The sequence below is a fragment of the Anolis carolinensis genome, chromosome 4 (assembly GCF_035594765.1).
Source record: "Anolis carolinensis isolate JA03-04 chromosome 4, rAnoCar3.1.pri, whole genome shotgun sequence".
In the NCBI taxonomy this organism is placed as follows: Eukaryota; Metazoa; Chordata; class Lepidosauria; order Squamata; family Dactyloidae; genus Anolis; species Anolis carolinensis.
In genome coordinates, this window is record NC_085844.1 from 101498241 (window position 1) to 101525918 (window position 27678).

General features: G+C 42.7%; 1 protein-coding gene across 5 annotated transcripts in view; it reads left to right on the forward strand.

The window, feature by feature from the left end:
• Positions 1–9999: 9999 nt before the first annotated feature.
• Positions 10000–27678, forward strand: part of trio (trio Rho guanine nucleotide exchange factor) — a 446368-nt gene continuing 428689 nt past the window's right edge. For 3 of the 5 annotated variants that reach the window (XM_062979398.1, XM_062979399.1, XM_062979404.1), the window contains exon 1: positions 15371–23053. In XM_062979398.1, the coding sequence (XP_062835468.1) occupies positions 22801–23053 (253 nt within the window). In that variant the 5' untranslated portion in view covers positions 15371–22800. Of the gene's footprint in view, positions 10532–15370; positions 23054–27678 lie in introns of those variants that run through there. The other 2 variants (XM_062979400.1, XM_062979401.1) reach the window with 1 other exon arrangement.

Genomic DNA, 27678 nt, shown 5'->3' on the forward strand with positions numbered 1-27678 from the left:
GCCGCATCACATTGTTGGCTCATGTTTAACTTGTTGTCCATGAGGACTCCAAGGCCTTTTTCACACGTACTGCTCTCAGGCCAGGCATCCCCCATTCTGTATCTTTGCATTCCATTTTTTCTACCGAAGTGAAGTATCTTGCATTTGTCCCTGTTGAACTCCATTTTGTTAGTTTCGGCCCATCTCTCTAGTCTGTTATGATCGTTTTAAATTTTGCTCCTGTCTTCTGGAGTGTTAGCTATCCCTCCCATTTTGGTGTTATCTGCAAACTTTATGATCATGCCTTCTAACCCTTCATCCTTATCCTTAGGCGATCCCTCATAGGTCGAGGATGATGGTCCTCTGTTTCTGGTTTCTTGGGGGTGTGTCCGTAGGTGGCTAAAGAAACCTATTCTTAACCTGCATGTTCTCCCGCAGTGAGGACATTGGTTTCCAGGTGGAAGGCGGTCCCGGTCAGGGTTGGCTTGACGCTCCTTCCTCTTGGCACGTTTCTCCCTTAAGCCCTCCATTGGTGTCTCCTTAAACTCCGCAGCACTGCTGTTCACAGCTGACCTCCAGTTAGAGCGCTCAAGGGCCAGGGCTTCCCAGTTCTCAGTATCTATGCCACAGTTGGCTTTAAGCCCATCTTTAAATCTCGTTTCCTGACCACCAAATTTCATTTTCCATTCTTGAGTTGGGAGTAGAGTAGCTGCTTTGGGAGATGGTGATCGGGCATTTGGACAACGTGGCCAGTCCAGTGGAGTTGATGGCGTAGGAACATCGCTTCAATGCTGGTGGTCTTTGCTTCTTCCAACACGCTGTCATTTGTCCGCTTGTCTTCCCAAGAGATTTGCAGGATTTTTCTGAGGCAACACTGATGGAAACACTGATGGAAACACTGCAGGTTAAGAATAGGTTGAGTGTGATGTCTGTTGACCTTCCACATTTCGCAGGCGTAGAGCAGGGTTGGGAGGACAATGGCTTTATAAACAAACACCTTGGTATCTCTACGGATGTCCCGATCATCACTCTCTGCTTCATTCAGAAAAGTGCTGCACTCGCAGAGCTCAAGCGGTGTTGTATTTCAGTTTTGATGTTGACTTTTGTGGAGAGGTGGCTGCCAAGGTAGCAGAAATGGTCAACGTTTTCTAATGTGACACCATTAAGCTGTATTCCTGGCATTACAGAGGGATTAACTGGTGCCTGTTGGAAGAGCACTTTGGTTTTCTCGATGTTCAATGAGAGGCCGAGCTTCTTGTATGCTTCTGTGAAGGTGTTTCGAGTGGCTTGTACGTCTTCTTCTGAATGCGCACAGACTACATTGTCATCGGCATATTGGAGTTCTATAATAGATGTTGTGGTGACCTTGGTTTTGGCTTTTAGTCTGCTGAGGTTAAATAGCTTGCCATATGTCCGATACATGATTTCCACTCTGGTGGGAAGCTTCCCATCAACAAGGTGAAGTATCATAGCGATGAAGATGGAAAATAAGGTTGGGGTAATAACGCATCCCTGCTTGACACCCAATTCCACCTTAAATGGGTCACTTTGGGAGCTGTTGCTGTCCAAGACTGTTGCCATCATGTCATCATGGAGGAGCCGCAAGATGTTCACAAATTTGTCAGGGCATCCGATTGTTTTGGAGGATGGTCCAGAGAGCACTGCAATGCACTGTGTCGACTGCCTTTGCAAGGTCAATGAATGCCATGTACAGAGGTTGGTTTTGTTCCCTGCATTTTTCTTGGAGCTGTCGTGCAGTGAAGATCATGTCCACTGTTCCTCTGGAGGGGCGGAAGCCGTTTTGGGATTCTGGGAGGGTGTCTTCTGAGACAGGAAGAAGGCAGTTTGCAATTATTCTTGAGAGGATTTTCCTGGCGGAGGTTAGAAGGGAGATACCGCGATAGTTCCCGCAGTCTGTTCTATCCTCTTCCTTGAAAATAATGATGATGTTGGCATCCTTGAAGTCTGCTAGGATTTTCTCGCTCACCCACACTTTTTCAATGAGCTGGTAGAGTTGTTGTATCAGCTCAGGTCCACCTGCTTTGAAGATTTCAGCAGGGATCCCATCAGGTCCGCTGGCTTTGTTATTTTTTTGTTGGCTGATGGCATTGCTGACTTCTTCCAAACTAGGCAATGCTGCAAGCTCATCCCTGGTTTGTTGTTGCGGGATTTGTGAGAGGCCCTCTTCAGCCACATTGAAGATGCGATTCAGAAGGTTCTGGTGGTGCTCTTTCCAATGTAGTGGAATTGATGTTTTGTCCTTCAGAAGTTTGGTTTCATCTGATGAGCGTAGAGGCTGTATGCCATGGTTTCTTGGTCCGTAGATTATCTTTGTGGCTTTGAGAAATCCCTGAGCATCATGGGTGTCTGCAAAGTGTTGGATTTTTTCAGCCTTCTTTGTCCACCAGATGTTCTTGAGTTCTCTGGTCCTTCTTTGGACCTCAGCTTCTGCACTAGCATAGATCTTTTTCTTAGCAGCACAGCTGGTGTCCCTCTGCCATGTTTGGAAGGCTTTCCTTTTGTTATCAATTAACTGTTGGATCTCTTTGTCATTATCGTCAAGCCAGTCTTGATGTTTTATATCCAATGGTTTCTTCACAGGCTGTGATGATGGAGGTCTTCAGTTTGTTCCAGTGTTCCTCAACGTTTTCGGGTTTTCGAGGTGCCAATGCTTTGACCGGGGGTGCTTCCATGATGTCTTGAGCTTGTTTTTCTGGCGGAAGAGCGTGTTGGTGATTACAAGGTTCTGCTTCTCATTTGGTGAGAAGCAAGATGCCATTCGAGTTGCTGTTTCCGACCCCGTCTTTTCCTATGATCCCTGGCCATAGGTTGGAGTCCCGTCCGACTCTTGCATTAACGTCCCCCAGGAGGATGATTTTGTTCCTCCTTAGGTATCTCCGATAGGATGGTGTCCAGCTGACAATAAAAAATTTCCTTGATGTCTTCATCAGCATCTAGTGTTGGTGCGTAGGCACATATGATGCTTGCCTGTTGGTTTTTGGCAAGGTTAATTCGGAGTGTTGAGAGTTGTTCATTGATGCCAATGGGTGCTTCAGTCAGGTGCTTCACCAGGTCATTTCTGATAGCAAAGCCTACTCCATTTATTCTTCGCTCTTCTTCAGGCAGTCCCTTCCAGAAGAAGGTGTAGTCTCCCTTTTCTTCCTTCAGCTGTCCCTCTCCTGCTCTCCGGGTCTCCTGAAGGGTTGCTATGTCAATGTTAAAGTGTCCCAGCTCCCTTGCAATGATAGCAGTCCTGCATTTGGGGCGTTCACTGTCAGTGTTATCCAACAGTGTCTGTACATTCCATGTTCAGGTCTTCCACATTTGTTAAGATGAGATGAAGAGTAGTTGATCCCCTTGTTGCCTCTTCTACCTTCTGGACCATAAAATTGTCTGCAAGGCAAGCAAGGAATTTGTTGGACTTTGTACTCTTGGCCTAGTTTGTTTTCCAGCAGATATCGGGATCACTGAAATCGCCCATGACTACTATATCTCTTCTTTGTGCCTGTTTTGGTCAATTGTTGACAGAAGGCTTCGTCAAGTCCTTCATCCTGGCTCGGAGGTTTGTAGTAGACACCCACGACAAGATCTTTTTGATTCCCGGTTCACTCGATTCTTATCCAGATACTTTCAAGCTGGTTTCCCGGGTTGCAGTCTTGCATTTCTTCTGCAACGTAACTGCTTTTGACATATAAAGCTACTCCCCCTCCTCTCCCCTTTGTTCTATTTCTGTGAAAGAGGTTATAGCCCTTAATGGCAACATCCCACCAGGTTTTAGTGATGCCTATGACATCGTAAGTGTGGTGTTGTGCTAAAAGTTGGAGTTTGTCTTGCTTATTCCCCATGCCTTGTGCATTAGTGTAAAGACATGTAAGCCCCTGTGACCTTCCCCCGAGCTGTTTATTTGGGATTATTGTGCTCTCGGTAACTGGTCCTTGCTGTGTTTGTGCAGCCCTCCATTTAGCCTTTTGGCAGTTCCCTGTGGTCATGGGCAAAATATTGTTTGCAAGGCTGTTGTTCCCCTCCCCCAGTGGATCTAGTTTACAGTGCGCCTGATGAAGTTTGTGAGTCTGTGTGCAAAAAGGTGTTTTCCTACTTGTGTGAGATGCACCCCATCACTTGCAAGTAGGCCATCCTCCTGGAAGAGTAGGCCATGGTTGAGGAAGCCAAAACGCTCCTCCTGACATCATTTTCTGAGCCAGTTATTGACCTGTACTATTTTTCTGGCCCTTGTAGAGCCGTGTCCTACAACGAGGATTAGGGATGAAAAGATCACATGTACATTACTTTGTTTTAGCTTTGTTCCAAGAGCTCAAAAATCATTTGTGATCTTTTGAAAAGTATGCCTAGCGGTATCATTTGTTCCTACATGAATCAACATAAGGAGGGAGGGTAATGTGGCTTTAGGAGCCTGGTGAGCCTCTGAGTGATATGGTGTATTTTTGCAAGAAGCAGGAAAATCATTCAAAGCACCCCTGACAGAGCCTCTGCTCTGGTGATTCCGGAGAGGATGTCTGTTCAGGAGAAGGACGAGGCCGGCCCAAATTCGGCATTCACCCCAGCCTCCTTGAGCTCGGCGACAGCGAGCTTTTCCACCCAGGAGCCACCACCCTCCATTCCGAAGAAAGCAAGATAAATGGAAGGAGGGAGAGAGGGAGACGGACGAGGCCTGGACAAGGCCTGGGGAAGGCTCTTTGGCCTCTCGCCCGGATTCCACAACCTCAGCTGTGTGAATGGGGATTATACTATCGGGCGTGACGCGGCCAGTGAAAATGCTTTCAAGAGGTCGGCCGAGTTCTACCAACTGATAACCAAGAGGCACTTCTGCATCAAGCTATAAGCCGGCGCAACTCCACCATGTAAATGCCAGTCCCAAAGCCACCCACCCCCACCCCAGCCTGCCACAGTTGGCTGGCCACCACCCCCGGGGAGACCCGGACAAGCATTGCAAGAAGAACAGGAACCAGGAAGTAAGCAGTATTTGAGTAAAAATAGCTCACATTATGAAAATAATGAAAGCAAGTTCAAATTAAAATCACCCCTTCCCATCTTAAGCATGTGATGTTTGAAACCTGGTGGGAAAGCAGAAGCATGTAACTTAAGTCGAGCTGCATGGCTGCTGGAAGAACCTAGAAGTAGTTTTCTTTACTCCTTGATAAACCAAACTCTGAAGGTGAGATAGTAGTGTGTTGACTTCAGATAAAAAAGAGTGGCTAAATGCCATACCACAGTACAGTGGAGTCTCACTCGTACAAACAACGCTTATCCAATGTAGAGGAATATCAAGGGCCTTCCTGTTGTCTATTTTATCAACCTGCATGGTTTTTTTGCTGCTGATATCAAGAAACACATCCCATTCCAGGTTATTGAACTCACTTTCCCTTTCAAGTTTGCTGTGTAACATTACACTTTGCTGCCTAACTTGAGAATTCTTTACCTTTTTCCAATGTTTTATAGCCTTCTCCTTTTCCCCTCCTCTGCATGCTGAAATATACACCAAGATTCTTCAGTAGGTTGCATAAATGTGGCTCTACCTATACATGTCTTTGGCCAAATTATTTCAGCCCATATTTTTTGGAAGGGTTAACTTGTCTCGGAGTTTTGTTTTGTTTTTTGGAAGGCCTGAAACCTCAGAGATAAAGTGCATCCCTTCCAAAGATGGTCTTCAACATACTTCTATGAAACTCCCATTACGGAATGAGAACATCATTACTGCGGTTGATAATTTGGAATCAAATTTATTCCCCTTGAAATAAGTGTATTGGTATCATATGGGTGTTTTATCTCCATAGGATTTTAGGAGAATGTCATTCCATTGTCCCCACCCACATTGCCAGATAAAAATTTTATGAAAAAAAACCTTTTTAAATTGCTAGACCATTACATATCTAGCCATAATCAACTGCAATGACTCCATGCCTTGGAATCTCCAGATTAGTATATTGTTATTTTAAAGGTCCTCGGATATGACGGTATAAGAGTGATGGTTCCGTGTCTCTCAGAGCTACATTTCAACACTATTACATGGAAACGGAACTGACAAGACGTGTTCTCTTTTGTTTCTTTCTAATATTTTGTAATTCTACTGTATATTTTAACTTTGTACACAAGCTTCCTTGCTCTCCTTTTTTATTGGGAGTGCATTGAATTTACAAGTGTACTATGTTTGGCTGTTATTGCAAAGAAAGCCGTGCCGAGTAACCAAGGGGAAGATTGTGATGGGTACAAATGCAAAAAATATTTTTTTGCAGTAGAGTCTCACTTATCCAAGACTCGCTTATCCAAGGTTCTGGATTATCCAAGGCATTTTTGTAGTCAATGTTTTCAATATATCGTGATATTTTGAAGCTAAATTTGTAATAAATTTATAATTAATTACAACAACATTACTGCGTATTGAACTACTTATTTTGTTAAATTTGTTGTATAATATGAGGTTTTGGTGCTTAATTTGTAAAATCATAACCTAAGATTAAGGCTTTTCCTTAATCTCTCATTATACAAGATATACGCTTATCCAAGGTTCTGCTGGCCCGTTTAGCTTGGATAAGTGAGACTCTACTGTATTCTTATTCTGGAACATTTTTTGAAGGAACTTCATCGATCTGAATAACATATTTTTCCAGAGTAACTGTGAGGATTTGGACTGTCATTAGTTCAACGTGCACTCTGATTGGCCACAGGGAGGAAACAACAGGCTAGGTTGTCCCAGTGCACCACCCTCGAAGCAAGTTTGGGAGATTTGCAAATGCACTTGCTTAGCTTCCGACAAACATCTGACTCCATTAGAAAAATAAGCTATTGCGGTTCAATACCGCGGGATCCACAGGACGGGAAATCCGCATCGAATATCGCTTCAAAAGCGACAAAACTAATGAATTGCATCTGACATATGGAGGATTTTTTGATCAAGCTTACTATGTATAGATAATTATATCTGTATAGGATTTGGAAAGACCTGCAAACATATGAGGGGGAAATTCATATATAAAATTAATGTATATACAGATAGATAGATACAAATATAAAGGTATATAGGGATTACAAAGGCTTGCAAGGGGAAATGTTTTGTGATGGAGTCTTTGAGTAATGATACTACTAGGTGCACTAGAAGCGGAAGAAAGACTACTCGTGAGCAAGACTCCGATGAGGAGCAACAAAGGAAGCGGATCCGGGAAATACTTATGGAGCCTACTGATGATGACTCATTTGAGGGCTTTGAGAGGGATGATGGGGTTGAGAATCAGGAGGATGGGATGACAAGTTCAGAGGATGAGGTAATGGACTGGACTAAGGTGTGAGAGATCCAGGACATTTTTAGAGAACCCACAAATAGCAACACGTTTGAGGGTTGGCACAGTGGGGATCCAGCTGGGCACACAGAAGAGACCACCTACTCCAATGCAGTCTGAGCCCTGCTACATGCACAATGGAGGACCTTCTTACAGCAACACCAGAGGCACTCCAAGTGGCCAACTTCTGGACAAAGGACATTTAGAATAATGCCAAGTTTTTAACTTTGTGGGTTTTTAAGATACATTATAACTGTTTTTTCAATTTGCTTCTGACAGGATGAATAAAAACAAAAAACATACACTAGCATTTTGGAGAAAAGGTCAATAAAATGCTGTTCCTTTTGATTGTATGTTATGTTTTTTCTACTTTTTACATGTTGTTCGCTGCTTTGAGTCCCGACTCGGGAGAAAAGTGGGATAGAAATTAAAATAATAATAATTAATATTAATGATGAATGTCCTTGTAAGGATGTAAGGATGATGTAAGGATGAATGTGGTGGGTGCACATAGAGATTACATGTGTAAACAATATATGTTTAATTGGGTTGCAATGAGTTTTCCGGGCTGTATGGCCATGTTCCAGAAACATTCTCTCTTGATGTTTTCCCCACATCTATGGCAGGCATCCTCAGAGGTTGTGAGGAACGTCAGATGTGGGTGAAACGTCAGGAGAGAATGCTTCTGGAACATGGCTACACAGGCCAAAAACCTCACCACAAACCAGTGATTCCGCCCATGAAAGCCTTCAACAATACATATGTTTAATTGTTTAACTGAATTATTGTATGTTTTGTGTTAATGTTTGTTGTGTGTGATTTGTATAATTTATTTTGTGTAAATTATTACAGTAGAGTCTCACTTATCCAACATTCGCATATCCAACATTCTGGATTATCCAACACATTTTTGTAGTCAATGTTTTCAATATATCGTGATATTTTGGTGCTAAATTCATAAATACAGTCATTACTACATAGCATTACTGCGTATTGAACTACTTTTTCTGTCAAATTTGTTGTATAACATGATGTTTTGGTGCTTAATTTGTAAAATCATAACCTAATTTGATGTTTAATAGACTTTTCCTTGATCCCTCCTTATTATCCAACATATTCACTTATCCAATGTTCTGCCGGCCGTTTATGTTGGATAAGTGAGACTCTACTGTATTTAAAAACAACTGGCAGGGGGAAATAAACAGTAAGGGAGCTTGAGCAGTGTGTGCGAAAAAGACCTTGGAGTCCTCGTGGACAACAAGTTAAACATGAGCCAACAATGTGATACGGCAGCTTAAAAAGCCAACGGGATTCTGGCCTGCATCAATAGGGGTATAGCGTCTAGATCCAGGGAAGTCATGCTACCCCTCTATTCTGCCTTCGTCAGACCACACCTGGAATACTGTGTCCAATTTTGGGCACCGCAGTTGAAGGGAGATGTTGACAAGCTGGAAAGCGTCCAGAGGAGAGCGACTAAAATGATCAAAGGTCTGGAGAACAAGCCCTATGAGGAGCGGCTTAAAGAGCTGGGCATGTTTAGCCTGCAGAAGAGAAGGCTGAGAGGAGACATGATAGCCATGTATAAATATGTGAGGGGAAGTCATAGGGAGGAGGGAGCAAGCTTGTTTTCTGCTGCCCTGGAGACTAGGACACGAAACAATGGCTTCAAACTACAGGAAAGGAGATTCCACCTGAACATCAGGAAGAACTTCCTCACTGTGAGGGCTGTTCAACAGTGGAACTCTCTGCCCTGGGCTGTGGTGGAGGCTCCTTCTTTGGAGACTTTTAAACAGAGGCTGGATGGCCATCTGTTGGGGGTGCTTTGAATGCGATTTCCTGCTTCTTAGCGGGGTGTTGGACTGGATGGCCCATGAGGTCTCTTCCAACTCTACTATTCTATGATTCTATGAGCTATCTTTTCTCCTAACTCAGGCATGAGTAACTTGGGCCTTCCAGGTGCTTTGGACTTCAACTCCCACAATTTCTAACAGCCTCAGACTCTTTCCTTTCCCCCCTCAGCCGCTTAAGCTTAAGCCCAGCTGCGGGGGAAAAGGAAAGTGTCTGGGGCTGTTAGTAAATTTGGGAGATGAAGTCCAAAACACTTGGAGGAAGGCCCCAAGTTTGACCATGCCTGTTCTAACTACAGTAGAGTCTCACTTATCCAAGCCTCGCTTATCCATGCCTCTAGATAATCCAAGCCATTTTTGTAGTCAATGTTTTCAATATATTGTGATATTTTGGTGCTAAATTCGTAAATACAGTAATTACAACATAACATTACTGCGTATTGGACTACTTTTTCTGTCAAATTTGTTGTATAACATGAAGTTTTGGTGCTTAATTTGTAAAATCATAACCTAATTTGATGTTTAATAGGCTTTTCCTTAATCTCTCCTTATTATCCAAGTTATTCGCTTATCCAAGCTTCTGCCGGCCCGTTTAGCTTGGATAAGTGAGACTCTACTGTATTGTCTCCAAACAGAAGGCTGAGCAGCACTGATCCCTTTTGCACTGACGGGGATTCCCTCTGCGCGGAAAAAAGGAGGGGGCTTTCGAAGCCCGCTTTAGCCAATAAGGGAGGCACTTTTCCCTCCTCCTCCTCTTCCCCTTCCAATTAGACCCCACCTCGGCGCCCGAACCTTGGACGGAGCCGTCCGGAACTTCCCGAGCGCGGCGCCTCCTCCCCTCCCCTCCCCTCCCTCTTGTTCCCTGGGCGGGGAATCGACCCTTCCCTTCCTCACCCCTCCCACCTTTGCAAGATGGAGGAGCGAGGTTGAGGCTGAGTAGCAAAGGGGGAGAAAAGAAAGGGGAAAGGAGACCCTCCCTCCCTTCTTTCCTTCCTCCCCCCCTCTCATTCCCCTCCCACCGGCTTCCTGCTGCCGCACTGATTGCAGCCCCTTCTCCCTGTCTCCCTCTCCTTCCCTTCCCTCCTCCTGCAATTGTCTCGGCGCCTGCCCGCCCTCCCTTCCTTTTCAGCAGCAGAAGCAGCGCCGCCAATGCCAATGGAGCGCCTCCCGGGCTGCTGCTAGAAGGCGAAGGGAAAGGAAGGGAGGCAGGAGGAGGAGGAAGGGCCCTCGGATCCAGCGCTCTCCAGCCACCGTCAGCCATGAGCGGCTCTTCCTCCTCTGCCGCCTGCGCCTCCTCTTCCTCCTCGTCCTCCTGCGCCGGCGGCGGCGGCAGTGGCAACGCGGCCGGGGAAGGAGGGGCCGAGGACGCCGCCACCAAGGATTCCGCAGACATCGCCGCTTTCTTCCGATCCGGTGAGTAAGGAAGGAAGAGAGCCCTCCTGGGTGCATACATCGCGCCTGCATTTCGGGACTGAGACCCTGCCTCCACGTATCTATCCCCCCCTCCCTTTGCATTGGGAGCCATGTGCGCCTCTGAAGAATGTCCTGTAACAGAGCCGCCTCCCCCCCCCCCTCCCCCCTTGCCTCCAATGTCTTCCCTTGTCTCCAGTCCAAAGCTTTCCTTACTGGAGAGCAGCACAAGGCCAAGCGGCTGGCGGAGTGGCGGCTCCGCTGTGTCCCTCTCCTTCGCCTTTGTGCCACCATTTCTGGTCACCTGGGTTGGAAGCCGACCAAACACAGGCCCTTCCGCACAGCCATAGAGCCCCGAGTATCGAGGCAGAGAATCGCACAATATCAGTTTTGGACTGTGGGCCCTACCACATAGCAATATATATACCAGAATATATACATATCTGCTTTGAATTGGATTATATGAGGGCGCTTCCGCACAGCTGAATAAAATCCCACATTATCTGCTTTGAACTGGAGTATATGACGGTGTGGACTGAGATAATTCAGTTGTGGATTATCTGCTTTGATATTCTAGGTTATTTTGCTGTGTGGCAGGGCCCTGAGTCAACACTGCCATATAATCCGGAATATCAAGACAGGTAATCCACAATATCTGCTTTGAACTGGATTATTGGAGTCCACACTGCCATATTACCCAGAATATCAAGGCAGGTAATCCACAATATCTCCATTGAACTGGATTATCTGAGTCCACACTGCCATATAATCTGGAATATCAAGGCATGTAATCCACAATATCTGCTTTGCATTGGATGATGTAAATCCACATTGCCATATAATCTGGAACATCAAGGCAGATAATCCACAATATCTGCTTTCAACTGGATTATTGGAGTCCACACTGCCATATAACCCAGAATTTCAAGGCAGGTAATCAATATCTCCTTTGAACTGTGTAGTCTGAGTCCTCACTGCCCTATAATCCACAATATCAAGGCAGCTAATCCACAATATCTCCATTGAACTGGATTATCTGAGTCCACACTGCCATATAATCTGGAATATCAAGGCATGTAATCCACAATATCTGCTTTGCATTGGATGATCTAAATCCACATTGCCATATAATCCGGAACATCAAGGCAGATAATCCACAATATCTGCTTTGAACTTGATTATTTGAGTCCGCGCAGCCATATAATCCAGTTCAGTATGGATGTTATATAGCTGTGTGGAAGGGGCCATCGGCCATTTCCTCTTTTAGACTTCAAAGCCTTGTTTCCGAGGTTTTGTATTTAGGATTGATTTATATGTATATTAAAAAGCCTGTTTCAAATCATACAGGCCTGCCCTCTGGATCCTGATCCCTGCTAAATATGGAAGGGACACTGAGCGTCTTTGTGCTTGTTGTCAAAGAGACACACGCCTCTTGCATAGTTCAACTGTTTGTGTTTATTGTTTTTTTTTAAATGCTTTTGACACAAAGCAAGCCTTCCCGTACATGGTGGCCCCAGCTGTTGTAGTAACCTTGTATCCGATTACAGCAGTGTAAACTTATAATAAAAAGGAAAGCAGCTTGCGCATGAGTGTGAATGGTTGCAAATGGAAGGTGGAAGGAATCAGGAGCAACTGGGAATTGATTCCTTCAGGGCAGGCCTTTTGAGTGAGAAGGCTGTTTCAGACAGTGATGGACGGTTGCTGCACTGTGTGTGTGTGTGTGTGTGTGTGTGTATGTATGTATGTAACACCCCATATAAGAGCTTAAAGGGGATTGCTGTTTGTTCAGTACCGAAGTCTAAGCCAGGCCAGTGTGTCCCTGGATCACACAGCTGAACTGGGAATGCTCCCTTCATTTGGGAAGTATGTGTATGCATGCATAATATGTGTGTGTGTGTCTATACACTCGCATGGGGCGGTCACTTGCTGGGCTATAAATGGAACTCTTTACTGCCTTGGATTGAGGAGCCAATACTGTCTGGGAGCAAATGGGGGGGGGATCCAGTGTCTTGTGTTTGGCAAACGTATACAAATGATGACTCTGTCCTTTGATTCCAAAGGTGAGAAAGATACCTGGAAGAAAAAAGAAGTAGGGAAAGGCTGAAGGAGAAACCCAGAAAAGAGTGTCCCCCTCCGATATTGATTGAGGTTCCTTCCGAACACCCCCTCAGCCAGTGGGAGAGATGGAAAGGTTCTCTTTGGGCTTCCCTCCCTCCCTCCTGTTAGGATCTCTTGGTTCCTTCTACTCCTCCTTTTGAGGAGGGGAGAGAGCAGGCTTGGCAGCTGCCTTCATCCAAATGCCTTTAAAAGGACCGAGCCCAGCAAGACTGGGGTGGGGGTGGGGGTGGGGGTGGGGGTGGGCAGAAATGCAGACTCATCACTGGAGAAATGAAGGGGTGGCTGGCTTAGGTCTGTCTTGAGGGGGGTCTGCATTTGTTTTGTAGCAGGAATTGGGGTGAGAACATCATTGATTTGGAGATGTGTTGGTTTGGTGGCATAGTCTCCCCTCTCCCCCTTGACAAAGAATTAAGGGCTAAATAGAAATGAATATCCTCAAGGCACCAGAAGCCCTCTGATCTCGGAAGTTACATAGGTTCCACTATGGTTAGTACTTGGTACCACCAAGCAGGGAAAGATGTTGTACGCTGTATCTCCGAGAAGGGCAAACTCATTGTATTGTTGAAGGCTTTCATGGCTGGAATCACTGGGTTGCTGTGAGTCTTTCGGGCTGTATGACCATGTTCCAGATGCTTTCTCTCCTTAGGCAAGTGGAGTTTGTATATCTGTGGAAGGTCCATGGTGGGAGAAAGAACTTTTGTTTGTTGGAGAATGTTGTTTGTTGGAGGCAAGTGAGAATGTTGCAATTAATCACCTTGTTTGACATTGAAAAGCCTTGCGGCTTCAAGGCCTGGTTGATTCCCACCTGGGGGAATCCTGAGGATGTCTGCCATAGATGTGGGCAAAAGGTCAGGAGAGAATGCTTCTGGAACATGGCTATACAGCTCAGAAAACTCACAGCAATCCCTCTGAGTATTCCTTGTCTAAGAAAGCCTCATGAAATTCATGGAGCCACCAGAATTCAGCAGGTGATTTAAAGGCCCATAGAGAGAAGGACGGGTTGAAAAACTGGCCATAATCAGGTGCTCCTCCTGGTATACAAGGGGTGGGGAAGTTGACATACAATTGGGACTCCCAGTTGCGGAGCTCAGAAGTACCTTAATCCGATCCATGATGGTGGTGGCTTTTCGGGCAGGTGGCGAACTCCCTTGCGGGCTTTGTTTTCATTCTGTAAAACGGATTCCCAGGATGGATGGCACAAATCATATTCCCCAGAAACCCCCGTAGCTCTGTAGTACCATTGCCATGAGCAAGGCTTTGAAGCGCCAGCGCTCAGGGTTGCCTGATTTTGTGTGGCTTTGGAGATAACTGTCACAGAACATTTTGGTCTTTGGGGCATATTCAAAACCTGAGTTGAAAGCTGCTAGCGTCTACAAGTAATGCTGGCATGTTGATCAAGGTTGCCATTATTTTGTCTGAAGTAACCTGTGCTGGATGTTGAAGATGTAGCCGTAGGCAACTATTGTAAGAAAAAAAATACTTGTATTTTGGATGCAGTTTCAGTACAGTATGGCCTCCAGATTTACTGGATTGGTATCTGCTGTTTCATCTAACCATGTCTTAACAAAATATATAATCTCTAGGCATTTTCTTGGTCATCTAGCACAACTTTGAGCTAGAAGTCGTTAATTTCAATAGAATTTGCTATTGTTTTGTGTAACCAGGTAAAGTCCGGGAATGTATTGCATATGGATACAGAGGGTGAACTGTTTTGGATTTGAGGCGCATGTAGGCTTTCATTCAACATATGCTTCTAGATAACTCTGCAAAACCTAGTAGCCCATAGAAATTTCACTAACCCCCTTGTCTTTGCTTACCTATTTCAAACTCTTTGGGCATGAGTTGACCCATCTTTCCTTCCTGGTCAGATAGTGTTGACTTTAAATTAATTTTTGTATTTTTAGATTTTTGCCTCAGGTAAGTGACTAACTGGCAAGTCTAGTTTAAAGCTTATTATGTCTTCTCTAGAGGTTCTCTTTCTGGTTTTATTTGGCTTCTGATTCTTACGCTCTGGTGATTCTTCTGGTATTATTTGGTTTCTGAGTCATTAGCATTGCTACCCACTGAACCCTTGGGAATGGTTGTAGTAAAAGCGTAAATGAGCATCTCAGTAGTGTCAGTGCTAGAAAATTTGAAGGGCTGTCAAAATAGAGGAAATAATCATTAACAAAAGCTTCCTTAACTTCAGAATCTATTTAAAACATGCATGTATGGATGCCCTGACTTGGGCAATCTAGAAAATGATGTTAAGTTTCTATTAGATTTAATCCCACCAAGTCATGGCTTCACAATAGATGTTTATGTTTTTGAAGTTAGCCAATAATAATTTTTTGGCCTGAATCAGAATTGAATGGATTACCCGATGTTATTGGATTGAAGGTCCCAGCAGGCCTCGCCATCATTGCCAGTGGTGAGATATTCTAGGATAGTGGTTCTCAACCTGTAGGTCCCCAGGTGTTTTGGATTACAACTTCCAGAAATCCCAGCCAATTTACCAGCTGTTAGAATTTCAGGAAGTTGAAGGCCAAAACATCTGGAGACCCACAGGTTGAGAACCACTGTTCTAGGAGATGCAGTACATCAACATCTGTAGGGATAGGTGTTGATGGTTTCTACTAGAGTTAGCTGATTTAATCTGTGTTGCCATGCCAAATTCCCATGGATCCAGTTGGGTCTACTCTAATAGGGATTAACAATTGAATGTATGTTTTTTCTGTTTTGAAGAGAAATTCTGAGAATCATAGAATCAGAGTTGGAAGGGACCTCATGAGTCATCCAGTCAAGCCCCCTGCCAAGAAGCAAGAACATTTCATTCAAAGCACCCATGACAGATGGTCATCCAGCCTCTGCTTAAAAACTTCCAAAGAAGGAGCACTCCGCTGCACAGAGAGTTCCACTGCTGAACGGCTCTCACAGTGAGGAAGTTCTTCCTAATGTTCAGGTGGAATCTCCTTTCCTGTAGTTTAAAGCCATTGTTGCGCGTCCTAGTCTCCAGGACAGCAGAAAACAAACTTGCTTCATCCTCCCTATGACTTTCCCTCACATATTTATATATGGCCATCATGTCTCCTTTCAGTCTTTTCTTCTGCAGGCTAAACATGCCCAGCTCTTTAAGCCACTCCTCGTAGGGCTTGTTCTCCAGACCCTTGATCATTTTAGTCGCCTTCCTCTAGACACCTTCTAGCTTGTCAACATCTCCCTTCAGTTGCGGTGCCCAGAATTGGACACAGTATTCCAGGTGTGGAATAGAGGGGTAGCATGACTTCCCTGGATCTAGACACTAGACTCCTATTGATGCAGGCCAAAATCCCATTGGCTTTTTTTTGCTGCCGCATCACATTGTTGGCTCATGTTTAACTTGTTGTCCACAAGGACTCCAATATCTTGTTCACACATACTTCTGTCGAGCCAGTCATCCTCCATTCTGTATCTTTATTATTGATTATTAGAAAATACGACTGGTTGATTGGAAGAAACATTAACAACCTTGGGTATGCAGATGATACCACTCTGATGGCTGAAAGTGAGGAAGAGCTGAGGAGCCTTATCACCAAAGTGAAAGAAGAAAGTGCAAAAGCTGGGTTGCAGCTAAACATCAAGAAAACCAAGATCATGGCAACTACACCTATTGATAACTGGCAAATAGAAGGAGAAAATGTGGAGGCAGTGACAGACTTTATATTTCTAGGCGCGAAGATCACTGCAGATGCAGACTGCAGCCAGGAAATCAGAAGACGTTTACTTCTTGGGAGGAGAGCAATGGCCAACCTTGACAAAATAGTGAAGAGCAGAGACATCACACTAGCAACGAAGGTCCGCATAGTCAAAGCAATGGTATTCTCCATAGGAACCAATGGTTGCGAGAGCTGGACCATAAGGAAGGCTGAGCGAAGGAAGATAGACGCTTTTGAACTCTGGTGCTGGAGGAAAATCCTGAGAGTGCCTTGGACCGCAAGAAGATCCAACCAGTCCATCATCCAGGAAATAATGCCCAGCTGCTCACTGGAGGGAAGGATATTAGAGGCAAAGTTGAAGTATTTTGGCCAAATCATGAGAAGACAGGAAAGCTTGGAAAAGATCATGATGCTGGGGAAAAAGGAAGGAAAAAGGAAGAGAGTCCGACCAAAGGCGAGATGGATGGACGGTATACTTGAAGTGACTGGCATGAACTTGAAGGAACTGGGGGCAGCGACAGCCGACAGGGAGCTCTGGCGTGGACTGGTCCATGAGGTCACGAAGAGTCAGAAACGACTATGCGACTGAGAGAGATAGACTATTGATTGACATTTAAGTGTCTTGAGTATGATCAGTGTGCCACATACCTGGGCTTTGAGCATGAAGTTAGGCAGAGAACAGAAATGGTGTTTCAAGCATGTGTGTAGGAGTGTGGAGCTGTGTAGCAACAGTGACTAGTTTTCCAGGACTGCAAAGGAGGGAGTGGGTTTGGGTTTGGAATGGCTCAGCAGCTGTTGGAAGGGTCTGTGAGTCATTGGGAAGGCTGAACTTTTTATGGCATGGAATGTATTGGTGGTGGACTGCTATTGCTTCCAGTGGGCTAGGAAATCAAAATAGGTCTTGCACTATCAATCCTAGGTCTGTGCTGATGAAGAAAATAAACATATTCTGGATTTTCAAAAAATTGATTTTATATCTGTGCTACTTTGGGACCCTGTAATGGAAGGTGAGGTATGAATATCTGAATAAAGTGAAATAGGTGGAAGCCAGGAAAGTATGATATATTGGATTAAGGAAAGTAGAAATCTATATATATAAAAGGCTAATGAAATTGCGGCCTAGGACAAAACAACAAAACTACACATTCCAGAAACACTAAACTTGGCAGCACAACCCCTCATCCATGCCTCTACGTTCAAACAACAAAAAGAAAAGAAAAATAAAGTCCTAATTAGAGGGAGAGGAATAATTGTTTTTATCCAATTGCTGCCAGTTAGAAGGCTAAGTTCCGCCCACTTGGTCTCCTAGCAACCCACTCAGCCAAGGGCACAGGCAGAGTTAGGCCTCAGGCCTCTTCCACAGATTATCTCATTTGCACTGGATTATATGGCAGTGTAGACTCAAGGCCCTTCCACACAGCTATATAACCCATTTATAATCTTATATTATCTGCTTTGCACTGGATTATCTTGAGTCCACACTGCCATATAATCCACTTCGGTGTGCATTTTATCCAGCTGTGTAGAAGGGGCCTTATACTTCGCCACAGCAACGCGTGGCCGGGCACAGCTAGTATGGCTTATAAAAAGCTCTCTCAGTGTTTGTGATACTTCCGAAATCAACTGAAATGAGGTTTGGTAACTGGGTATAAGGGAAGCCCCCAGTAACATAGCAAATTTGAGTAGATCAATAGGTACTGCTCAGACAGGAAGGTAACGACGCTCTATGTAGTCGTGTTGGCAACATGACCTTGGAGATATCTACAGACGGCAGCTCTTTGGCTTAGAAATTGAGATGAGCACACCCCCCCCCCCCCCCCCCAAGAGTCGAGCACAACTAGACTTATCATCAAGGGAAAACCTTTCCCTTAACTGGGTATAATGTCACAAATCCAGCTCAAGTTGAAATTAGGAATATAAAAAAATTATCCATTAAACCTATATTTTTAGTTGATGTGGAGGACAGTACAGAAATAACTCTTCTTTCCTTTAAATCTTGGCCTGCATCCCCTGGAGTCTAGATGATTGCCCTGTGGGAACTGAAAATTACAAGATAGATGGGAGAATCTGTGATTAGATCTCCCCATGTTTTCTTTAAAAACCAAGCTAAAGAGCCAAGGGAACCTCCCGATTGGTGTGGGGTGCAGCTGGGGTAGATTGTTGTGTCCCATGTTCTGATCCACCCATGTTGTCCATTTGGGAAAGAAACAGTATATTTTCTTTTGATAGTTGTGATCACCCAGATTGGCTCCGCAGTTGCAAGCCTAAATACCTTAAAAGAGACAAAAGATCCATAACTCTGCAACATTTCCCATTTTCTTGGAAAGAGAGAGTACACATTTCTGAGCATGCTTAGAACTTGCGCGGGAAATGTTTGCTTAACAAGCACACTAATCCTTATGGCCAAATCCAATATGCATAGTTTGAAAGGATGCCTGTTAAGTGTTCCTGTCACTTTCAGTTTCGTTGCCTTCTTTGGGGCAAAAATCAATATTGGTAGCATTATACTGACTCCATATTAAAAAGGCAATGGGAAGGTATAATGTGTTGACTTAAAGCTGCATACTGCTGTTTGCTAAGCATGACCCAAGAAGTCAACCTCATTCTTGATTTTTCCCTGCAATTATATAACTTGGCCCACTGGATTTGATGGGCAGCATGGCTCTTCGTGGTCTACATTTTTAAAATACCTTCTAAAAATAAATGGAAGGGTGACTTTGAACAAACTAGATCAAGCACACTTTTGGAACTTGTGCAGTGTTAAAGTTCTTTACTATCTTGTGAGGTCATTTGAACTATTTTCTAAACAAATAGCTTATTATTATTTTAAAAAATTCTAGTGCCCATAACTGGTCAAAGCCCGACTTCCGGTTATATTTTAGATATAAAGCCTGTGTTCAGGGCCCAAATACTTTAAACTTTTGGCTGTGGAATTACTTTCCTTAGATAGCATTAATCTCTGCCAAAAGATCATTGAGAATTCTCTACATGGGATAACATGGTTGGAGATGTTTCAGCCACAGTGTCAGCCCATGGTTCTGTGTGACCAAGCTAATAAGACGTTTTGGCACTTTTGAGACAAACTGTCAAAACCAGAAATCCATAGTTTACCTTTGCTTTGCTAATCATGCTTGGTTGGTTTGAGTGAAAAGGCAAACACTATTTTCCCTACAGATGGAAAAGGAAGAGAGGGCATACAAATTTATGCTATAATGCACTAAAATGTAGCCCAGCATTGCAATTGAGCCATTTACTGGAGTCTTTAAGGCCCTTTCACACAGCCCTATATCCCAGAATATCAAGGCAGAAAATCCCACATTATCTGAGTATACACTCAGATAACCCAGTTCAAAGCAGATATTGTGGGATTTTCTGCCTTGATATTCTGGGATATAGGACTGTGTGGAAGGGCCCCTAGTTGGTTGGACCGGATGATCTTTTCTATATAACCTGAGACTACACCTTAAAAACACGGATCTTCACTTTGTGAGTCCAGATCCACAAGCAGTTTGTAATCCATCCTAATGCCAACAGTTATTTGTTCTCTCTCAAATCTTATTATTTTTTCAGATGATAGGAAGAGACTAAGGCCCTTTCCATGCAGCTGAATAAAATCTCACATGATCTTCTTTGAACTAGAATATATGGCAGTGTGGACTCAGATAACCTAGTTCAAAGCAGATATTGTGGGATTTTCTGTCATGATATTCTGGGATGTTTGAATGTGTTGAAGCGCCCATAGAAACGCAGATAAAGGAAGAGGTGGGAGAGACAAAGAAGAGGAAGGAAGAGGTGTAGTTGCATGGCAGAAAGTGGTGGTGCAGTGGGTTAAACCCTTGTGCCATCTGAAATGCTGACCTGAAAGTCGGTGGTTCGAATCCTCGAGGCAGGGTGAGCTCCCATCTGTCAGCCCCAGCTTCCCATGTGGGGACATTAGAGAAGCCTCCAGCCTCCCACAGGATGGTGACACATCCAGGTGTCCCATGGGCAATGTCTTTGTAGAACAGCCGATTCTCTCACACCAGAAGCGACTTGCAGTATGTTCTCAATTCACTTCTGACATGATAAAAAAATGGCAGAAACATACATTGATTCTTTGGCCCCACCAACACTGACCATTTAATGTAGTTCAAAGCTAGCTTCAAAATGCATTGCCCTGGCAACAAATACCCACAAAAATGTGCGAAAGAATTCTCTTAATGTGCATCAGTGCTCTGTGGTTTATGTAATCACCATCCCGGCCTCAAACTAGTTCCAGGATTTCCTGTGTAATCATCTGCACAGCGAAACCACTTTCTTCAATACCAGTCTGAAATTGCATTAAGTGGTCAGTGTATTTATTTATTTATTTAAAACATTTCTATTCCACCCTTCTCACCCCGAAGGAGAGCCAGGGTGGAGCAAAACATATATAAGGCAAACATTCAATGCTGGAACATAAAATTAACCATAAATATACATAAACACTAAAATAAGTAATCTTCACATTAAAACCATTATTTAAAACCATCACAAAATCAGCTGTATCGTATCCAGTCAGCAGGGTGAAATTTCCTATTTCTGCCATTATTGCGCTACCCTAAAGGCTTGGTCTGTGTAGATGGGCTCTATGTTGCAGGTGAGCATGAAAGACAGATCTGGAAAAAATGAAGACTACTGCGTCAAGGACAAACATACTCCTCTGATGTTGAGTGAAAGATTTGTAGTGATGAATAAGCTGTCCGTGAGAATTTCTTTGATTATTTACCTTGTACTATACTTTCTAGCGAACAAGTTTTTGAAGAACATTGATGTGACCTGGAATACAAATTGAAAGTTACAATTCTGAATAGAACCAAAATGTTTTGGGATTAAGGAAGAAGAACCACTGATTTTGGTATGCATTGATGGAGGAAGTAGGACAAGAAGCTCGACTGAGCCACACTTCCTGTCTGTTCATTATCTTCTGTCTTTTATCATATTTGAAATTGTACAGACTAGCTTCCTCATTTGGTTGTCCCAGAATATTTCAGTTAGTCTGCTGTCAGATTGACCAACTGGCAGATTGCATCCAGATACTTGTCTTACCTGAACTTCAGTATATTAGCAAAGTGTGTGTGTAGATAAGTATGTTTTTAATTAACTTCATAATCCCAATGCAATTCATAAGAGTCACACTAAATAATAATAATAATAATAAGAAGAACAACAACAACAACAAACTTTATGTATATCCCCCCACCATTTCCCTGAAGGGACTCGGGGTGGCTCACAAGGCACTCCAGGGTGCAGCATATAAAACAGTACAAAAGTATAAAACAATAACACATAACATTATAACAACAACCATTACCAACACACATAGCATAAGATAAAATTGCTCAGTTTAAAACATAGAATCCCTGCTGATAAAACTAGGTGGTATCAGTTTACGACCTGAAGTGTTTGAGTGTCAACCTCATATGGGCCCATTCCAGCCTACTCGAGGTCAAAGGTCTGTTTAAACATCCATGTTTTTAGGCCAGATCGGAAGGATTGGAGGGTGGGGGCTAATCTAATCTCTTTTGGGAGGGTATTCCAGAGCCGGGGAGCCCCCACCAAGAAAGTCCTCTCTCTTGTCTCCACCAACCGTGCTTGAGACGGTGATGGGACTGAGAAAAGGGCCTCCCCTGCAGATTTCAGAGTCCGCGCTGGTTCATCGAAGATAGGTGGGACCCGAAGATAGGTTGGACCCGAAGCTTACAAGTAATGTAGTATCGGGCAGTGATGTACTGAAGAAAATTATATACTTACAGGTATCCTTTCTGGTAGTTCATAAATCCTCTGTTGGTTCTAAATGAATATTTTAATAGTTTAAAAAGCAAGACTGATACCAGTTGAACATTCTTCCCTTAACACACACTCTTCGATCTTTTAAACCCTATCTGTAGCCTGAGATGCTAGTTTTATCCAGCTAATCTGTTAGTTCGTTTTTTTTCTCTTTTGAACTGCAGCTTTTGGGACATATAGATTTGAAGATTTTTTTTTTGTGTGAGGAGCGACTTGAGAAACTGCAAGTTGCTTCTGGTGTGAGAGAATTGGCCGTCTGCAAGGACGTTGCCCAGGGTACACCCGGATGTTTTGATGTTTTTACCATCCTTGTGGGAGGCTTCTCTCATGTCCCTGCATGGAGCTGGAGCTGACAGAGGGAAGATTTGAAGATGTTTTTATAAGACTCATAAAACCAAATGCAAGGAGGCACAAGGTTTACTTATTTCAAAGTGTGTAATTCACGCAGAACATATGAATTGAATGCCTTTTTACATAATATGTAAGAGCACTGAACACCTTGTGATTTTTTTCCTGTTTAATTTCTCGGTAAAAGTTGTTATCTTATGGGGTTCCCCTCCTTTTACATTAGATGACTCATGGGAAATGTGAAGTGGATCCCAGAGTTCATACTATGATTTAGGATAGTTTGGGGAAGAGAAACTCTACCAATACAGGCTCATCTATATATCTATGGCATCTATAATACACAATGGCAGAATCTTGGCTTATCCTTTAGAACATGACTTCATTGTGATGCACAGATCCAGCCACTGTGATGATGTAATTTCAGGTTTCTTAGAAAATTCTCTTAGAAGCACTTCATCACTTGCTTGTGAAACCCAGACATGTTGGTGCCTGACATCAGGAAATGTGGCAAGGATCTCAGCAGTTCAGTGGCAGGGCATACACTTTCTCTTGCTTTTGGAAAATCCTGATCTTGGCGGTAGGTATCACTATAAAAGAATTCTAGTAGGAATACTCAGGAGACACTTGGTTGGGCTGTTGATCTACTGCATAGGGTTGTTTATTGCTTTTATGGTTAGGTGAGCTATTCTTTAGATGGACGATATAGTTGACAATTATATGCAACCAAAATGGTAAAAGGTTTGGAAGCTAAGCCCTTTGAGGAACGGATTAGGGAGTTGTGTAAGTTTAGCCTGAAGAAGAGGACATTAAGAGGTGGCATGATGGCCGTGTTCAAATATTTGGAAGGATGTAATATTGGGGAGTTAGCAAGCTTGTTTTATGCTGTTCCAGAGACTAAGCAATGGATTTAAACTACAGGAAAAGAGATTCTATCTAAACTTCATGAAGAGTTCCCTGAAGGTAAGAGTGTTTTTATAGTGGAATACGCTGCCTTGGAGTAAGGAAGAGTCTCCTCCTCTGGAGGTTTTACAACAAAGGCTGAATAGTCACCTCTCAAGGGTATTTTGCTTGTATTCTTGCATGGGAGAGTTTTGGACTAGGTGGCCTTTGTGGGCTCTGCCAACTCTATGATTCTTTGATTATTTTGTTCAGGGGATTATAAAAGCCTTTGGGATTGGAGTGATGGTTGGTTGCAAGTAAGAATTGTACTATACAGATGTGATATGCCACCAATTACCAGATGTTGCACGTGAATAAAGAGCAAGTTCCTCTGTTACCTGACTTACAAGGCTAGCAAGCAAGTTTTGTGATGGATTCAGCGAAGTAGATGTTTTAATCTGATGTTAAGTTTTTAATGGCATTTTCATATGCGGGATTTCTCTGGGATTTTATGTCAGTATTTGTTTGTTTTATGGATACATTGAATTTTGCCGTTGTATGTTGGAATCTGCCCTGGGTCCCCTTGCAGAGATAGGGCGGAAAACAAAGTTGTTGTTGTTGTTGTTTTGTTGTTGTTGTTGTTATTATTATAGATCTTATGTTTTAACAAAGTGAGTCCTTTTTTAAAAGAATTGGGGAGCTAATTGCTTTCAGTTGTTTCAGGGACTTTTTAGTGGCAGTTCCCAGACTTTTGTCTATTTAGTCAAAGGGTAGAGTTGACATTGGGTTGTTGTATGTCTTTCGGGCTGTGTGGCCATGTTCCAGAAGTATTCTCTCCTGACATTGTTTTCCTTCTGTTCCCTTCTTACTAGCAGAAAGACAGTTTTTTTATTCACGACATTTAGCATTCAAACTGGACTGCTATTGAAGGTAGCCTATATGTTATTGATATACATTAAATTTACTTGCTTTAGGTAATTTTGAAATTAAATCTTATTTTTAATCCGTGTTTAATTACTGTTAGCTACATTGGGCACCTTTACAGGTGGACAGGTGGGCTATAATTTGTTTTATTGTTATTGTCATACAAAGAAATGGAATGTTTTCCTTCCTATGTCTTGTGTTGTAACTGTTCATATAAAATAAACAGTGCTGTTACTTGAAACTGCAATTTGTGTTTTACCAGAAATCTTCCACAGAGGATTATTAGCACTTTGTTTTTATATTTCTGGGAAGCATATATCTGTGTGGATCCTTTCCAAAAACATTAATACTAAAAGAAACCGCAGTAGTTGTGTATTATACTAATATGGGAGAATGGTTTTGGATTTTTGGAGCACAGCGTGATCATATATGTGTGTGTGTGTGTGTGTGTGTGTGTGTGTGTGTGTGTATATATACATATACAGTAGAGTCTCACTTATCCAAGCTTCTGGATTATCCAAGCCGTTTTTGTAGTCAATGTTTTCAATATGTTGTGATATTTTGGTGCTAAATTCGTAAATACAGTAATTGCAACATAACATTCCTGCGTATTGAATGACTTTTTTCTGCCAAATTTGTTGTATAACATGATGTTTTGGTGCTTAATTTGTAAAATCATAACCTAATTTGATGTTTAATAGGCTTTTCCTTAATCCCTCCTTATTATCCAAGATGTTTGCTTATCCAAGCTTCTGCCGGCCCATTTAGCTTGGATAAGTGAGACTCTACTCTGTGTGTGTGTGTGTGTATATGGTAGTAAACCTGATACACTCGTACCCTTCAGATTGGGAGGGGGTTGTCATTGAGATGTTTATGTCTGTGTCTGTCCATAGAGAAAGTAAGATATTGGTTATAAGGATTTTTGCCTAGCTTTTTTCCTGAACTCATTGTTTATTTTCAGAAACATTTGATTGTGAGCCACCCCTTTCAGACTGAAGATTGAAGCTAGGCTCAGATGTACCTTTGCCACCTCAATGTTAACTAGGTTATAAACTGGCCCTTGAGTCTTTTAGTGAAATCCTAGAACTGCTATTCAACACTGCCAAGTATAAGTCTTGCAAGTTCAGACACGATTACCCTGAGGAAATCTAGGAATGAGAAATAGCATAACAGGAGCAGAGCAGCAGCTGAATGGTTAGATATGCTATAATTATTATTTTTTAATCGTAACATTAAGATGTTTAGTGTCTTTGTTTATTTTAATAGTTATTCCACCTTTTTCCCAGCACTGGAATCATGACAGCAGATAGGTTCAGTTCAAACACCAAAGTGAACCATAGTTGGGTTCAGTACAAACTGACATATGGTTGGATTAAATTGGAACACCAAAAGTGTTCCTACAAGATTCCTACATAGTAAGGGTGCCTATTTAATTTCATCTTTTATCTGCTTAGCAGTCCAAGAACTCTGGAGATAAACAACCACTGTGGTGGCTTGCTAGTGCAAGTAACTTGCCACACCAGAGTAGACACACAGAGTGATTTCTAAATCTATTCAATTTATGACTTCTGAACCCGGTTGTTAGGAAGCAACATACCATGACTTATCAATTCCAACATTAAAGGGTGGGGAACTTCCAGAGGAGGATGACCATATTGAACAACTACATTAATTGTTTTACAAGCAAATAGTCAAGCCTCTAGGAGGAGTACAGTTCTTTAAAACAGAGTATTTCTTTTCCCATGCACCTTCTTTATAAGTAAAACTGTAATTTTGCCTATGTGACAAAGGTACTTGCAAGGGTTGGAGAAACAACCGGACTGGTCACATGTGATTTGTGGTACAGTTGAACTTCTTTAACATTGCCTGGATGTGTTGTTTGAATTGAACTATCAGCTATTTGTCAACAATTATTAAGTTATCTACTGTATCATGTGATGTGTCAAAAACAAAAGGCTGCTATAAGGCACTTCTGTATGGTTTGTTATTGGAACTGTACATTTGAAGAATGACCCAAATAAATCAACTTCAATGTAAATATCTTAAAGGCACCAGATCCTGTCTGATCACAGAAGCTAAGCAGGTCAACACTGTTAATACTTAAATGGGAGTCAGCTAATGAATACCAGTCTGTATAATGAATACCAGGAAGCAACGGGCAAAGCCACCTCTGAGTATTGCTTGTCAGAGAAAATGAAATTCATGGAGTTGCCATAAGTTGATAGGTGACATAGAGGCACATACACAACGTATCTAGTAGTTGTGTCAGAATTTTAGTTCATCACAGTGAAAGCATTTGCAGGGCTACCTATTGTAACTATAATCTATTATAAGACAAAGAAATATACATTTCTAGCTGAATATTCAGATATCTTAGCTGTGAGTACTTTTGTCAGTGCTAAGCAGCCTTACACAAACCATTGCAGAAATAGAGGGATCGTGAGAGTGTGGAAGCAAGAATACTCAATAGCAGTATGCAGCTAAAATGAAAGTAATGTGACCTGTGTTTGTCCCCTTGTTTCTGTGAACCCTTGGCAGGGTGTCCTCTGATGTAGCAAATTTTGAAGTTCTAGTGATGGTGGGTAGAGAGTAGGACTGTGATTCAGTAAGATACCAGCCTCTGAAAAGCTGAATCATTTTATCCAGGAAAAGTACTGCATCACTACGAAGTGATTCATATACTGATGACTCTGTTGTTGCTTTTCTTGTGTTGATGACCATTATAGAGCAAAAAAGGGAGGACAGAAGAGAGGAAAACTTTTGTGATAAAAGAGTCTCTATAAGTCAAAAGGCATCTAGCCTCCCACTAACTCTGATGAAGGAAAATTAATACGAACATGACCTATTCACAAAAAATAGCTCCTCAGTATATAGCACCCTATAAGAAAAACCTATCTTGGCATATGTTAAAACCTGTCTATCAGAAACTAGATTGGAAGAATTTAGAATCTTTCTTTGTTCAGAAAACTGCTCAAGTCTACAAAGCACATAGACAAAGACAGAAAGATGCTTTTGAAATTTGGTGGCTTTTCCCCCCAATAAGGTCTAATTTCCCCATTACCTACTTTCTTCCCAGTCTTGGTCACATTCCAGCAATTGTCCTGTCATCTTGATCAGCATGTTCCTTTTCTGCTGCTCATGTTTATCTTTATATATTTTTTGTTGCATACATTGTTAGTTCCCTTAATTCCTTGTGACCTTCCCTCCCTGCGTCTGCAGGGGACATGTAATTAATAATAAATAAAACTTTATTTATGACCCACTTCCATCTCCCCGAAGGGACTCGGAGCAGTTCACATGGGGACGAAGCCCGATCAACAGTTAAACAATATGATGACAGCATATATAATTAAATCAATAACAGTAAGATAACATTCATAAAATAAATAGCAAGCATCA